Source organism: Nothoprocta perdicaria, unplaced genomic scaffold (genome assembly GCF_003342845.1).
Source record: "Nothoprocta perdicaria isolate Ctin4 unplaced genomic scaffold, notPer1 scaffold_389, whole genome shotgun sequence".
Classification (NCBI taxonomy): domain Eukaryota; kingdom Metazoa; phylum Chordata; class Aves; order Tinamiformes; family Tinamidae; genus Nothoprocta; species Nothoprocta perdicaria.
Genome location: NW_020455631.1, coordinates 286,482 through 301,959, shown reverse-complemented (window position 1 = coordinate 301,959; position 15,478 = coordinate 286,482). Strand labels below are relative to the sequence as shown.

At 46.4% G+C, this 15,478-nt stretch overlaps 1 protein-coding gene across 1 annotated transcript in view; it reads left to right on the top strand.

Annotated features, from left to right (window-relative positions):
• Positions 1-392: 392 nt before the first annotated feature.
• The window catches only part of PLCB2 (phospholipase C beta 2), a 36,970-nt gene continuing 21,884 nt past the window's right edge, over positions 393-15,478 (top strand). The window contains exons 1-6 of the mRNA XM_026044850.1: positions 393-498; positions 3,705-3,782; positions 6,104-6,172; positions 13,188-13,328; positions 13,602-13,681; positions 14,315-14,368. Of these exons, the coding sequence (XP_025900635.1) occupies positions 415-498; positions 3,705-3,782; positions 6,104-6,172; positions 13,188-13,328; positions 13,602-13,681; positions 14,315-14,368 (506 nt within the window). The 5' untranslated portion in view covers positions 393-414. The remainder of the gene's footprint in view (positions 499-3,704; positions 3,783-6,103; positions 6,173-13,187; positions 13,329-13,601; positions 13,682-14,314; positions 14,369-15,478) is intronic.

The following is a 15,478-nucleotide window of genomic DNA, read 5'->3' as shown; positions in this document are numbered from 1 at the left end:
GCTGGCAAAGTCTGCGCTTCGTCAAAGAGGACATTTAAGGAAGTTCGCGGGCGGAAGTGCTGGGACCGTGCGCTTCACCAGCGCAACCCTAAGGAGCTGGTCCCTCCTGGAGAGGCGGTGTGTGCGGCCGGGCAGCCCATCACACGCTTCCCTCTCCGTGACCTTGGGCTCAGCTTCTCCTGCTCGCTTGGCGAGCCGTTGATTTACAATGCAGATTTGGCCGTCCTCGCCTACCGGTCCCTGCCCCTCCTAAATTGGGACACGAGCCTGGCTGTGTTCTGATGCCAACAGCTGCGATGGCAGAGAGCCCTGCCATGTGAGAGGCAGAGATAGAGAAGAGGGGGCCGAGGAGGAGCCAAGCGGGCGCCCACTGTTSCTGCTGCTGGTAGGCGAAGAACACGGCTGCAGAGCACAATGTCGATGCTCAGCCCAATCCTTCAGCCCCCGGAGGTGAAGGAGTATCTGTCCAAGGGGGAGCGATTCATCAAGTGGGATGACGTGAGTACTGAGGTTTTGGCTGGACTGTTCCGTTTGGAGGGAGAGCTGAGAGGAGCAGGCGGGATGAGGGTTAAAAACGAGGCAGGGTATGTGTCATTTCTGTGCCTCTCTTTGCTGGGGCTGTTGGAAGGAAATACACGAATCTGCTGCTGGGTCTCAGTGCAGTTTGTAGGTTTTCTGGTGAAGGACCCCGGGCCCTGTGTCTGCGAGCCAGCCCTGAGGACAGCAAGCAGCACAGGGAGTCCCATCTCTCCTTGTGAGAGAAGCGCCCGCTGCGTTTGGACGTGCCTGCTGGCAGGGTGGGAGGTGAGGCTGACTCTCCAGGGAGCTTCTCCATGAATCCGCCATGTCTGGGCAGGAAGCAGGGCTCCCAAGTGGCTTCCTCTTGGGGCCCTTTTTCTGGAGTGAGCAGAGGCTGAGCCACGTCCTCCCGCTCTTGTATCTTCAAAACACCCAATTTGGGGAAGAAAGTTTGGAACAGGAGAAGATAAAGAATTAATTTGGGAAATCTCCACTTCAATTTAGTAAACACTTTCTAAGAAGGCAAAAGAGGATTTTTGCCAATGCCCGCTCACCTGGGCAAGGGAACCTGCCCGTCTCACCTCGGGTGAGGACCGTGAAGCTCTGTAAAGCAGGGGGCAGCTCCTGTTGTCATTGCTCACAGGATTTGGGTTTGATGTGGTCTTGGCAAATGAGACTCATTAGAAGGAGCCTCCGACAGCAATGTGTGTGTGTGGGGGGGGAGTTAGTGTTGAATTTATTTTCTTGACTGTAGAGCTGTGGGGTTTTAAGATCCAAAGCTGCGCACACAGAGGAGGGAGTTCACTTGGGCGAGGCATAAAGGGGAGCAGCACTGAGAAGAGAGGTTATACAAGGTCCTGCTAACAGARAGGAGGAATGCTGATGAATGACGGTCACTAGGCAGAAATTACACTTCTGAGAAGAAYAGGAAGATGAGGCCAGCAGGGTTCATGGAAAAATGCACCCCTTCAGGTTGCTGCTGGCTTTCTATGCTTCAGGCTTGGGGGACCGCTTTCCCCAAACCCCCAAGCTTGTTTCTTCAAGTACTTCATCTGGAGCTACTGGGAATTTCCCTTGAAACTCACAGTGAATCAAATTGAACTTTCTGCACCCACCRAGTGTTTACTTGATGTTGAAATTGTGGGAATTAGGCAGCTCATGTCCTGGGTGGATTTTTGCCTAGTGCTTACAGATGCGTAACCGTTCCTGAAAAGGCTGCTCCTACTTACCAAGTTGTTTACCAACTTGGCCTCCCACAATAAACCTTCAGGAGGGGGATGTTATGATCACATTGCTCCATCTCCTCATACTTTCCTGCTTCGCGCTTATGACAGAAGGAAACGGCAAGAGCTACAGGCAGCAGGATCACTAGCAGAGGGGAAGGGTAAAAGCAGCTCCTTGGAGGTCATGGAGCCTGGGAACTCGCTTTAAGTGACCCGGTCATGCCGCTGATAATGGGTTTGGAATCTTTCCACAAGTGGTTCAGGCAAAGGAATGAAGGTAGATCAGTCTGACTCTTTAAGTCACTCTCTTGGAGCCAGACTGAAGCTTCTGCTGCATGCAACAGTTTTTCAAGCAAAGATGCACATCTCTCTTTTGATTTTGTTTCAGTGCCTACATCTGGTGCAGCATTTGTAGTGTCTTCTCTAGTGGATAGTGCAATAGGATCCCTGATAGCCTGGACTACTCTGACTTCTTCTACTGAGTTGGCTTGTGAGGCTTTGCAGCATGAACCAACGCTTTGCTGTGTCTTGTTTAGCATCCATTAGCAGCTGGGGCTGCCATCCTGATGTGAAGTTAGCTCCTAATACACAGCAGATAGTTTAGTTCAAGAACTAGCTCGGGAACCCTTCCAAAACCTCAGGTAGTGAAACATAGTAGCTGACCTCTTAAGTGAGGCACACATGATTTTGGCTCCATGCTGACTCTTAACCCTCTAAACACAAGTGACCATGTTTTCTGTCCGTTGCAGATTATGCACTGGCCTGGCACACAATTCCAGACCCACAYGACTGGGTTTCACACTGGTTTTCTGTCCTAAAGTTGAGCTCTACGGTGTGAGCAGAGGACTGTTAGGCTGCCAGACTGTCCTGGGTCTGAACTTGCCATCACCTTTGCTGCCAGGAGTTTCTGGTGGTGTGAGGGTCTGCCTGTATGTACCCCACAGCCAGCTGCTTCCCTGGTCAAGGGACATTATTGCTGCCTCAACTTTAAAAAGAAACCTCTGCTTGGTGGGAGATAAGGTTATCTAGAAGCATGGCACAACGCTCGCTGCTGGTGCAGCGCCTGTTTTGCTCCTCATGGCTCGTGGCCATGAGTTCAGGGAGGCAGCTGGGAGCTCTGAGGACACAGGCCTGATGCTGCGCACACCAGCATTGCCCCTAGGACAGCAGCAGGCAGAGAGCAGGAAGGGAAAAAAGAACATGGGGCATATTATGGCTTGGAGGGCTCACTGTGGTGGTCCCTGTCTGTGAAGCAAATTGTATCTGGAAATAGAAGTTTGGGGGAATATAGTTACACTCTTGGGAATATASTTACACCTTAGGGGTTTCAGCTCAGTGCTTTGATATTTCATCCCGCAGTAATAGGCCTCCTAGCAATGGCCAAGAGGCCTCCTGAGCACATGTGTGATGGTGGCAGATGTTAATCCCCTCAGGAGTCATCTTGATGAAATGAGGTTGGGCCCAAGCTGAGGTCCTGGGCACTCCCTGTGTTTGTCTCCAAATTGCTCACACTAAGTCATTTCTTAGCATGGACTCCTGTGTGAGATGAGAGTGGATATTGTCCTGAAAAGGCAGCTGGAATTGCCTTTAGCTGGAAATTGCAGAAGCAGCCCTAGTAATTCACTGGTGAGGTACACAACCGCACAGGAACAACATGTGTTTCCTTTGCAGTGCATGGCCTTGCTTCTGATCTGGAGTAACCCCCGTGTGTTGCATGTGCTTGTGAATTATTCCATCCAGCTTGGTGCCTACAGTGTGGGTGTTAAAACAGGAGCTGCTTGCATGGGTTTCTTTTGCAGTCCAGGTAGAGCTAGCCCTTGGAGGTCAAGAATCATCTCCTTGGGGATCATCTCCTCCCTCAACCTCTACATTTGATCTGGGAACCTTTCRTCTCATGATGAATTCTCCAAGTCACATAAGCTATTAGCCTTCTTTCTGTCTCATTTTTTTTTTCAATATTAGGAAACAGCAAGTGCTTCTCCTGTGATCCTTCGGGTAGATCCAAAGGGCTTCTACTTATACTGGACCTACCAGAATAAGGTAAGTGCTGAGATTTCACTGCTGCGTTTCTGAATTGTCATTTCAAGTTTGTTAAGAATTAACACACCAGACTGCCTTGAATACTGCATTTGGAGGAGCAAACTGCTACTCTCATTCCGCTTAGCAGGAGACCTCCCCACAAACATCTGGGAGACGAGTGCTTATTCAATGGCAGGGCGGTCTTTGGATTTCCAGAAAAGAGCAGGACATCAAGCTACAAACATCCAGAAGAACACGATCTCTACTGTGCTTGTAAGGCAGGTGGCCTTGTATTTGTGAAGTTCCTTAAATGTGCTTCAGAGGACTTGATGAGGAGGACTAGCACCGATTTCACTGCAACTCAACAAGCTAACGGATTGTCCTAAATTGTCGCCTAAAGTGTGTAGCAGTGAAGTTAGAAAGAAACCCAACTGCAAAACATACAGCTGGATGTGTGCAGCTTCAGCTAACCTGTGCCTAATGTGCAGTTTGTGCTATAATTCATGGGCCTGTTGGTGCTTTAGAGATTGGAAAAAAAACTAATGGAGTGATGCAGAGAGCCCATCAGGTATGGAGAGTGAATTGTGCTCCTCTAAGGCCAGGGCACTGCGTGCGCGTGCTATCAAGGTAGAGCACAGGATGCTGGTTCCCTTGGTGCTGGAGGAAAGTGAGAGGAAAGAAATTTAGGAAAGAAAATGGAGTTCCTCCCTTCTGAGGAGCAGTGAGGGGTGGAGGAGGCTGGCTGGTTGAAGGTGGAAGGCTGGGCTTGCTTCTGCTTTCCAGAGCAGAGCTGTGGTTCAGCTCTGTTTCCTCCTCGTGACCTACATGCCGAAGAGGCATGGCAGATAAAGAGGCACAGGCTGCAGGCCTGCCCAGCACCCTGGCCAGGATGGCTTTATGGTGAGCTTTGCTTCCTTGGAAGCTCATGCCTCTGAGGGCACAGTGCTGTGAAGGTGGGGACTGTCACATCCCTCTGGAAGACAGGCTCTCCTTGCAGCTGTCTTTGTGAATCGTGTTCCCTTCCAAGATCCTTTCAAGGATCTGCTGAACAGAGAGAGGGGATACAGGGAGARGAGGAGAGGAGGTAGAGGGAGAAGAGGACAAAAAGAGAAGGATGAACATGGGAAAGCGGAAGAGTAGAGAGAGATGGGCAGAAAGACCAGACTACTTTTGCGTAGGAATTCAGAAAGAAGTGAGATTAGAAGTATCACTTTCATCACACTTGACAAGCAGATGGGAATATAGCTAGAAGATAAAGTATGCACATTTTGTTGTTGTTGTGCTCTTGGAGAATTCTCTTAGCAGGTATGATTTATTCTCCAGGTCCATGGTGAGCAGGCAAATTAGTAAGACAGGAAGGAAGTTCAGGTTGGATACTGAAAAAATGGACAAAATAAACACTACAAGTAGCCAATGGGGAGGACAGTGAGGCTGCAGAGTGAGCTGCCTCGGGGAGGCTGTGGGATATTCCACTATGGGAATAACTTCAGAACAGATTAGGTGTTAGTCTGCTGGGAATGACCCAGGTGGAGATGGTACTGCCTGTCTTCCAGCTCAGTTGCTTCGTGTTCAGTATGTAGGGACAAAAGGACTTGGAACATTAGTGATAGCAGCTTCTGCTCTGCTGTTGGTGCGTGCTTTTTCTGCACTGCATATTCCCATGAGTTGAACCAAATGGACTGGAGTAGGATGGACAAATGGCCCATACCAGGCTGGGCCTTCCCTCTGCACTGCTGAYGAACGTTTTGTGCTCTGCCTGGGCAATCTGAAGGCCATTTTCATTCATTTCAATGAATCCATTTTCAGAGGACACTGTTTGCTTTCCTGCTTTTATTTGCTCAGCCCTGCTTTAGCATCCTCATTCTGCCACTTTGTGGTCTGCTCTGAAGTGAAGGTACAGGTGGGGTGGTGTCCTTATTCCCTCCTTGCCATTGTAAGCWAATTGCTGGTTATGCTCTGTTTCTGCCTGGATCCTTGAGCCTCTCCCACAACCAAACAGTCCAAATAGTGCTGCTGTGCTGGGGCTAGAGAAGCCCGGGTGCTGCCAGTGAAAATTCAGGGAAACCGGGACCTGTTTTGTGCCTAGGTGAGAACTGTGACTCATCCCACATGCCTAATCCTGCTAATCCTAATATAAGGGGGAGTTAGCAGACCAGTGCAGCCTCTACACTGTCCAGTCTGCCAGCTTATTGTGTTGGCAGCTACTGTTTCCCTATGTTGTTCCTGGTGGAAAAGCTCTTCTCCAGTAGAGAACTCTGGCTGAGAGTTTAAAGAGACTCTGTAAGGATCTTGTCTTTCCTTCTTCCAGTGCCTTCATCTTCCTTGTCCTTATTCTGTTGTAGGAAATGGAAATTTTGGATATAACCAGCATCCGAGATACTCGAGCAGGGAAGTTTGCCAAAATCCCCAAGGTAAGTGACAGATTTTGTTTCTGCACAAGAGCAAGTCCRCCCAGAGCTTTGGCATAAGTTATGGCAGCTTCCCCAGGGCTCCTCAGCATACCCTGAAGAAGACACTTCCAGATTCTGGGGTTATTGTTGGAAAGGATATGTTAGAAAGCTGGGAAAACAGCAGAGCTTTTCTACTGTGTACAGCAGTGGGGTTCTCTCCCCTGCCAGACGTGGGGCTGAATGTAAAGGCCATGCCAAGAATAAAACTGCATGGGAAGTTCTGCTGGAGACTCGTGATGTCTGCACTGAGTCACTGGGGCTTCTCCCTTGTGCAGAGACACCCGGGTTGGCTCAAGGCCGCTCGAAACCTCTCGTTACAGCAAGATTCAAACCCCAAGTGTTTCTTGCTCCTCCTTAAAGGGAAGAATCTGTAGTTTCAAAAAAAAAAAAAAAAAAAAAAAAGTCGTGTTGCAATTTTTTCGTTTACTTTCAAGTAAATTTGTCTGCTTGCAGGGTGAGAGACTGAAGGGTACTACGTGATTATGGCTTTGATCTTTGGGTTCAGTTGTAATTTAAGCTTTCTGGACCAAAGCTGTTCATGCTGTGACTTTATCCCGTTATTTTAACTTTTCATGTGTGACAAAGGCAAGTAGAAAAGTGAGGTAAAGCTGGATTTGTAAAAGGAAAAGAGAAAATGAGTAAAAATAATGGCTCTGTATAACAACATAGTTGCTTCTTAGTCTAATGTAAAAGAGGAAGATTTTGCAATATATACTGAGAGTCCTGAGCAGCCTCTTTGCGTAAGAAGTAGAGCTGTTTTCCTGGTAAAACTGTCAAAATATCTATTCAGAGCCCTATGAGACTCCTCTTTCAAAAGAACGTAGTGAGATGGACTGGAAAGGATTAGCAGATGTCAAGACTTGTACAAATCTCATGTAGCTTTTTTAAGAAAAAAGCCCTATATTTTAGTAATTAGTTAAGGAAGACTTCCAGTGTGAACTGTCATGAAAAATGCTTGCACAAATGCAGTGTCAGAGCTGCCCCTCGACATAGGGAATTGGCATCTTTCTGTAATGAGCCCTACTCACAAGCAAGGAATTGCTCTGGCCATGAAACTAAATCCTGTTTTCTGACAGTAATTCACAGTACAGTTTGGGGTGACCACCTTCCTTATCAAAAGACAAACTGGCATCTTGTTGTGTGAGAACAACTGCTGCCTAAAGAACAAATTAAAACCTTTTCCATCAAATTGAAAGCAGCCTGTGTCGTAATCAAGGGCATTTACAGAAGAGAATAGGAATGGAGATCTTTGTATGGAAAAAAAATACTGGTTGAGAAAAGGAAAAAGAAAGAAAAAGGTAGGTAAGTGGATGAGTAAAAAAGGTAGGTAAGAGTGAAACAGTTCACTCTTAGATCCACTCACACTCTTCACTCACAGATCCAGAAAGATCTGTGCTTGGGCCTGTGACAGGTAATATATCTATGCATGTCCTGCCAAAGGGGTGACTAGTGGCATGACAAAGTTTGCCAGTGGTCCTGAGATATTTGGGGTAATAAAGTGAGGGCTGGTTTGCAGACAGACTGTGCTGCAGACTGACTGGATGATGACATAGGAGATAAAATTCAGTACAGATAAGCATCAAGCGATGCACACAAAGCAAACACAATCGTAACCTGCTGTAACAACCGGCTCTTGAGCTGACCATTGCTAATGAAACACGAGATCATGAGGAGACTGTGGAGGAATATGGTGGAGTGCTGTAAAATCCAGGCTTGAATAGAGGAGGGGAATGCAAAGCCTTTGCTCAGTGGGAGAGTACTCATCATGTGGTATTTTCCAGATCACAAGCAAAAGAAGTTGCTGTTCTGCCTGTCACACCATTGCACTTTGCCTCGCAAGTGCTGAAGACTTACCTGAGTTTAGAAAAATCATAGGTCTTGGYGGAAATGCCACTTGAGGGTTATTAAAAACCAGATATGCTTCCCCTTTGGGAAGTTGCTGAACAACATATTGGTGGAAGCTGCAAAGATGTGTCAGGAAAGTATCCTGGAATTTTCCCTGTCCTTTTACTCTTCCCCAGGCATCTTGATTAATGTTTAGCTGTTAGATTTTAGCCATTGTAAAGGCTAGAGACAGTATTTTGCAGTCCTGGGAAGTGCAGCATTTCAGCTTGTACAAAACAAAAGAGAAACAAAGGCTAAAGCATTAAGTGATTATTTAAAAAAAATATTTTCAATGTGTAATACATGTCATGGCAACCTCTGCAGTGAAAATCAAGTGCTTTGGGTTGTGCATGTCACTTAAGGAGTGACATACAGGGAGAATGTGGAAAGCAGTGAGAAGTTCTTGACATGAAGGGACTGCACTTGCAAGATGCCACAGCCAGGTCTGGGGTGTAATATCAGGAAGGTATAAACATGAAAAAGGGATGGGCCAAAGCAAGCCAACACAGAGCGATCTATTAGAGATGGAGGGAGGAGGATGTGGGTCTTCCCTATTCAAAAGTAATGTCCTGGGATGGTTTGGAGCTGTAACTGCTGAAATTTAATAGTTACTTGTTTTGCTGACCACACGCAGAGGAAAAGGGCTAAAAAATGATATTTCAGACAAGTATCAATAACAAATCAGACATCCACAACCTGCATGTGGCAAAACTTGTGGTTTCTTTTACATCCCCGAGTGTGGCCAAAGGAGTTCAGAAAAGAGTGTGTTTCACTGAGCAAAGCTGTGCTGGTGCTTTACTCTTCGACRCTCTGGGCACGTTGTGGCTCTAATCTGGGCTCCGTGACAGCCCCGAATCTCCCTRCTGATGGACAGTGGCACCTCCTTCCTGCCTGGGCACAGGCCCTTAGGGAGGAGATGGTGGTCAGGAGATGGTGGTCAGCCCAGAGCACCCATTAGGAGGAATGTCTGGCAAGGAAGAAGAGAGAAGCAGGTCACAGCTGGCAGCAAGAGGAGCCACCTGCAAGTRAGAAGGGCTGCCCCACAGGAGAACAGTGTCTGGAACTACCCTTGCCTGAAGAGAGGAACTGGACTCCAGCAAATAGTCCCTTCTTTGTGCCTGCTCTCCTTCCTGAGCCTGTCTGCTGCCCTCTCAGCCCATACTCAAGAATACAGATTGCTGGAGTCCTCCCCTGACCTCTTCTATGCAGGTTTCCCCCTGGTTTTAATTTCTTTGAAAGCAGCCCAGGACGTTCTACATCTTCATCTTTTTTTCTTCTTGAGGGATTTTTTTTTTAAGAGATGGGGCAGGATGAACTTTGGCTCACGTTCACGCATAATAAAGATAAGAACTAGCAGGGACTTTGAACATAAATGAGACAAGATAAAAAGCCATTAAATGCAGTTCAGCAGCATGCCAAGGCAGATCAAGATGTTATTTACAAGGCAGCCCCATGTTTTCATTTGAATAACAAGGAACAGTAATGGCTGCTCTGCTTTGTCTCCTTATAATGCCTTAAACCCCCAGAACACTGGCACGGGACGTAGTAATTAGATATGGACCAAAATATTTGATGCTTTAGGTCAGTCTGCTGGGCTGTTGTCTTGCTCATTGGTTTTATTTAGGCATTCATCGAGGATTGGCTTTGATACAAGAATGATTTTTCTTTTTTTTTTTTTCATAAAAACAGAAGTTATATGTTTGGCTAGCCTTCAACAGCATGAAATAGTTTCATCCTCCTTGAACATTTTGTTATTATTGAACTCAGAGCTTTTGGAGTGAATATGTACAAGGCAGAAATTCATAGCCAAGCATAGTACCCACGACATTTCGAGGAGACAACATATGAACTTGCAGTGCTTAGGAGCTGCCAATGCACAGAGCATTCACCTTGCAGTCCAAGTGGAGCGCTGAGCTGTCGATTATAACGTGGTTTGGGGCTCCCAGTGATTCTGCAGCATCACTGAGGGAAGCAGAAGCTCTGGCGGTTGAGCATCATCTCAGCGTTACCTGGTGGATTCAGCAATAGGAGGGAGCACAGTTCCTGGGACRGGACCAAGCAACTTCACCTGTCCAGCTCTCCAGATGAGAGAGCGATCACAAGAAGCTATGTGGAGCCACAGGGATGTGTGTGAACGCAAGAGAAAAACAAACTGCTTTGTGAAAGAGCGGAGCAGAGGGCGAGCAAGGGACCAGACACATCTGATGCAATGGCTTTTTGCCATGCTGGGCCTGCTCTCTTTTCTGCAGTGCGATCCCTTAGATTAGGAGCACTGAAGGTGCTGAGGATCTAGAGGCTGCTCTCCCTCCTCTGCCTCCAGCTTTGATGCTTACTTGACTCTTGTGCTTTGTGTTTTCTCGCCCATGTGGCACCAGCATTCTGCGCTGCACATTGCACGGCACGAGCAAGAATCTCAGGCYGAGGCAGGCTGCTGGGGTGGCCGAATCCAGTCCTCCCTAATCACAAGCTCTGCATTGTGCAATTATTTTCAGGAAGACRCAGCAGCACCGTGGAGTAGCAAACACTTGCAACGGCAGCAGAACCTGGTTATCGCTCGGCTGCATCCTCTTTCAAGGAGAGCAAAGACCRGTCTCTCCATCTCTTGCGTTAGGACTGGTCCTTTGCTTATATTTGCATGCGAATTTGCTTCTCGGAATTGTGAGGCTGCTTCCTACAGATGAGGGCTTCAGGGAAATCAGGAGGGTGGGGGATTAAATAGAGCTGAATCTGTAGTTTGACTAGTCCCTCGGTGGGTTGTTTTGGGATTGTGTGGTTTCTCTGCATGGATTTACCAAGCATGTTTCCCTCGCTCTGATTTGCATGGGTAACACAATTGCCCTGCTTTCCAAGCAGCAATTCCAATTTTTCTTTCATGGCCTTCTACAAGGCAGCACAAAATGTTGAAGGCTTCTCAAGGAGCCAAACACAGCTTTAGGGTCTGTACCCTTGACCAGCTGGAAAGGCTCAAGCTCTGCCACATCCCTCGGCCTGCTCGGGACCTACCACGAACATCAACATCCTCTGGAGAGCCGAGCAACGCCGGATTACAGAGAAGGAAGAGACAGGAGGAGTCAGCTCGTAACAAACACAGGAAATGAGTTCAGCTTAAACCACAAGTTCTCTATTGTCTCAGCTTTGTGAGAGGTGCAGCACAAGAAGTAAAGAAGCTGAGCAAGCGCCAGCAGGTTCGTGATGTGGGGTTGAACCTGAAACCAGAATCCTAATGCTTCACCCCTGGTCGAGAGAAGTTGACCTCCACAGGACGTTGCCACGAGCGTGGGCAGGAGGTGCGAGCGTGGGCAGGCTGTTCACTTTTCCCAAGAAGAACTGCTCGCGGTACAAAAATGGACCACTCTAAAAAAGCCCTAACTACCAGAAAAGAGGCAAGTCTTCTGGGTGGTTTTCTTCCTTCCATCTGTTTGACTCACCCCTTCTCTCCCTTCCACTTCCTCTCACATCACACAGCTTCAAGTTCCCCAAGGGAGGGGTTGCTTTTATGAAGCAGGATGCAGTAGTCAGATATCTTGAGTTATAATCCGGCCCCTTGTATTTTTCCGAGAGATGCCTGCTTTCCACATACATGTCAGTATGTAGGCGTTCTGGAAATTTGGAAAAATGCACTCCAAAAAAAGTCTGCACAGGGCTTTGTAAAATATATATGCAGTTCTGTAACACAGCCCCCTGAGAATGTCCGAAGTCAGGCTGCTACAGGCTGAAATTTCAACTCTTAGAGTCCAAATGGAAAGAGCAGAAAAGAAATTGCTTGGATTTGAGTCACTGTGGGATGGAAACAAATAGTTCTTTTTTATTATTTTTTTTTTATTTTATTTTTTTTTAAATCTGTTCTAGGGCAAGTTAGAGGTCCATGAAAGTCTAAGATGAGGGAGGGCGCTTCTCTCAACCTGCCAAACTCAGACATAATCCATTTAACAGCAGTTTAGAAGTTACTAAGCCCAGGCTGATCAAGGGGCACTGCTTCTGTATGTGCTCCAAGTTGATGGCAAACAAGGGGGTAAAACCTCTTCTGCTGAGGTTATTATGCAGCATTATTACTGTGTTAGGGTTCCCCTTGTTCGCCCTAACTTGTTGAATTGCAGCAGCTCAGTTGCGCATCTGACTGACTACATTTGTGCATCTGAGAGCTCTGATTTTAGTCTCACTTCAACTTCTGAGCCTGACATGCTCTGCTAACAGTGCCAGAGTGTGAGTTTTGCCCTTGCTTTCAGAAGGAACAAGCGCTTTGGTAGCCTCCCTGTTTGCTTTGATATGGATTTCTGCTGCCCTTTGGATAATGGATTGTCCTGCTCTGTTCTAGGACGTGGGAATTTTATCCTGTTCTTATGAACAGCAGCTCTTAGCATAACTGCACGATACCTTGGCGTAGTGGTATTCCCACACAGAGAATGCCAAATAATTTAAAGAGATTCTATAAATATTCTCATAGAGTGATGAAACCCGAGTATGACTAATCGGATGAGTGCTCTACTGAACAAAACAAATCCAAGAAAAGCCATCACTGTAGGATACTGCAATTGCTGTGGAAAAAAAACCCTACACTACAAACTAGAAACTAGCAGCACCTGGAGAGAGAGCAATAAGGTCTCCAGTGAGCAGCTCTACACCTGGTAGACCTCTCAGGATCCCCAAAAACATCGTCCTCTTGGTCTTATCAGTGTTTTGGGCTGTCTCTAATAAGCTAGTCTGCACATCTGGTGTGAGCAGACCAGATTCTTATCCGGCTGTGTGCAAGTTCAGCCTGAAATCTCACAAGGAATTTCAAGAGCAATCTCCAGTACTTATTTGTCATGGCCAAAGCAGGAGGTTTGTGCAGTGGTATCAGTCACTTGGAAGATGTATGAAGTCACTTGGTATCCAGTTCCTTGGAAGATCCAGGTAATGCAGACCCTGGGATAACAGTAATTAAAAAAAAATAAATAATGAAAGACAAGATAACATAAAATTTTGCAAGCTGCAAAGATGTTGGGTACAAATTTGGATCAAGGTTTGGATTAGGTTGTTTTCTTTTTTGAAGTTAGCATCATTCTCCCTACATTTTCCCTTTATCCCATCTGTTTTTTTCCCCCTTTTGCAGTGCCAGAAGCTTCGAGAAGTTTTTAACTTGGATTACCCACACAGCACCTTCCTGCTTAAGACTCTGACTATTGTGTCTGGCCCAGACATGGTGGATCTCACTTTCCATAACTTTGTGTCCTACAAGGAGAATGTTGGCAAGGTATCAAGGCCGGAGGGGAAGGGGGCACTGGGAGCTATTTGGGTTGGAGCTTTCAAGGGAGAGCAGGAAAGGGGAGGGGGAGAACAGGGAGCCTGAGCCCTGCCAGTGTTAATGACAAGGTTACAAACACACGCTTATGCTCCAGTAAAGCACAGTACTTCTGTAGGTCTAGAGACTTCTAGAAAAACRACACTCTAAACTTCTTCCACTGTTTTTGTGCGTGCAGGGTACTGTTGCAATTCCCTAACATCCAGCATTTTTGTTTGTTCTCAGAGTTGGGCTGAGGATATCATGGCCATTGTTCGGAATCCCCTCACGTACAATGCTTCCCGATACACCTTCTTAGAGAAAATGTGAGTGGCTTCTGACAAAAAGTTTTCTAAAACATTAATGTACGTTCTACGCCAGAAATAAAAGGTTCTTCAGTGTCTAAGTCCTTTGGCAGCTCCAAAACAAGTCCTGTGTCAACTCAGAAGCCCCATGGCAGAGGTAGGGAGTGGTAGCTGGGCTCTGTGTCACGTAGCAGCTGATTGGCTCCAAAGTACTTTTTGAAAGCGTTTTGAAAATGCACTTGGTATAAGGCAGAGATTTGGAGCCTGCAATACGTCCCCTCCATGGTCACAGTGCTAACCTGCAAGAAGGGTTGCCCCTTTTCATTACCTCTGTCATACTCTTTTGTTGGCCACCTGGGATCACCGAGGAACACTAAGCAGCAGGTACCATTATTTCATATTTATGTCAAATGTTTCAGAGGAATCTCTTACTGGGATATCAAAGCTCTTATCATTTGCCTGTCTCTCCCAGGAATTGGGGACAGGTTTTCTCTGAGGCAAAGCTCACAGTTTGCTGTCATTCTGATTATCAGTTAACTCTTCCATTATTTTTTCTAATTGTATTTTCTTACTTTCATCTTACTGACAAAGCTGAAAGGTTATACAAGTGAATTTTCATTCTTTCTCTTGGCTTTTTTCTTTTTTTTCCCACAGCCTGGTAAAGTTGAAGATGCAACTTAATGCAGAGGGAAAAATTCCTGTTAGGAAGTAAGTATGGATATTTGTCTTCATTGTGTGTCAGGGACACTAGAAACAGAGGATGTGGTAATAGGATAGGTTTCAGCTGCCTGCTCCTGCTGTGCTAAAGAGGTGAAGCTTCTGGATTCAGGTCCTGAGAGAACTGCTGCTGCACCCAGGGACCCCCACAAAGACAGGAGTCTGACACAGAACCTGGAAGACCTTTTGAGACTCATCTTCATCTGCAGCAAGAAGTTGTCTTGAACAACCCCGGATTTCACTTTCTGGCTGTTGCCAAGTACTGATCAACAAAAACAGTCTGTTATTATTCTGGTCAAGGCTTTCTTTTGCTGAGCTGAGTTAAAGGGTGCATGAGGTGTAGGCTGCTTTAACGTAAGAAAGCTTGTTAAAGCAAAAACCAGCCTATTAATTCTCTTCTCTTGCACTGTGTGGCATGAGGCTGGAATTGATTTTGTGCCACTCAGTGTCCTCTCTGCTCAAATCTCTCCATGACTGGTCTTACAGCTCCTCTGTGTTTAGTCACCTCATACTGTGACAAAATACTGCACTGCAGCAGCGCTGAATCCCCTTTCTAATGAATAAATTACCCTCTGAATTAAGAGTAAGGACCCTGCAGTCTGTGCATTCTTAGCAACTTACTGGAAGGTTTTGAATCACCCCGCATTACAGCATTGCAAAAAGCAAGTGCCAATCACCTGCAATCAATGTGCTGCCTACTGTTTGTTATATTGCCTGACAATTCTAGACTGAGTCTATACTGGCTAAATCTCTTCCAGGATAGTTGATCATTACTCCACAAGAAACATTCCTTGTTGCTTGTTTTCCCAACCAGCAGAATTTCACTTGGTCGGAAACGAGGGTGTTTGTCAGTGGGTTTTTAAAAAGGTCTTTAATGAAGTCTTTAATGAAGAGCACTCTAGGAGATGGCTCTTTAAATTGCTCTTTAAAATGCAAGCAAGGCAACGTTGCTGCAGAGAGAAAAGAGCCTATTTTTTTTTCCAAAACAAGCTTAAAATAATCTCTGCCACTTCTATCTGTCCTAAACACCCCAGTCTTTCTCTCTTACAGAGTAGTCAAATGTGCCTTACTATCTATAGTTAGATAGCAACTAAATTAGAC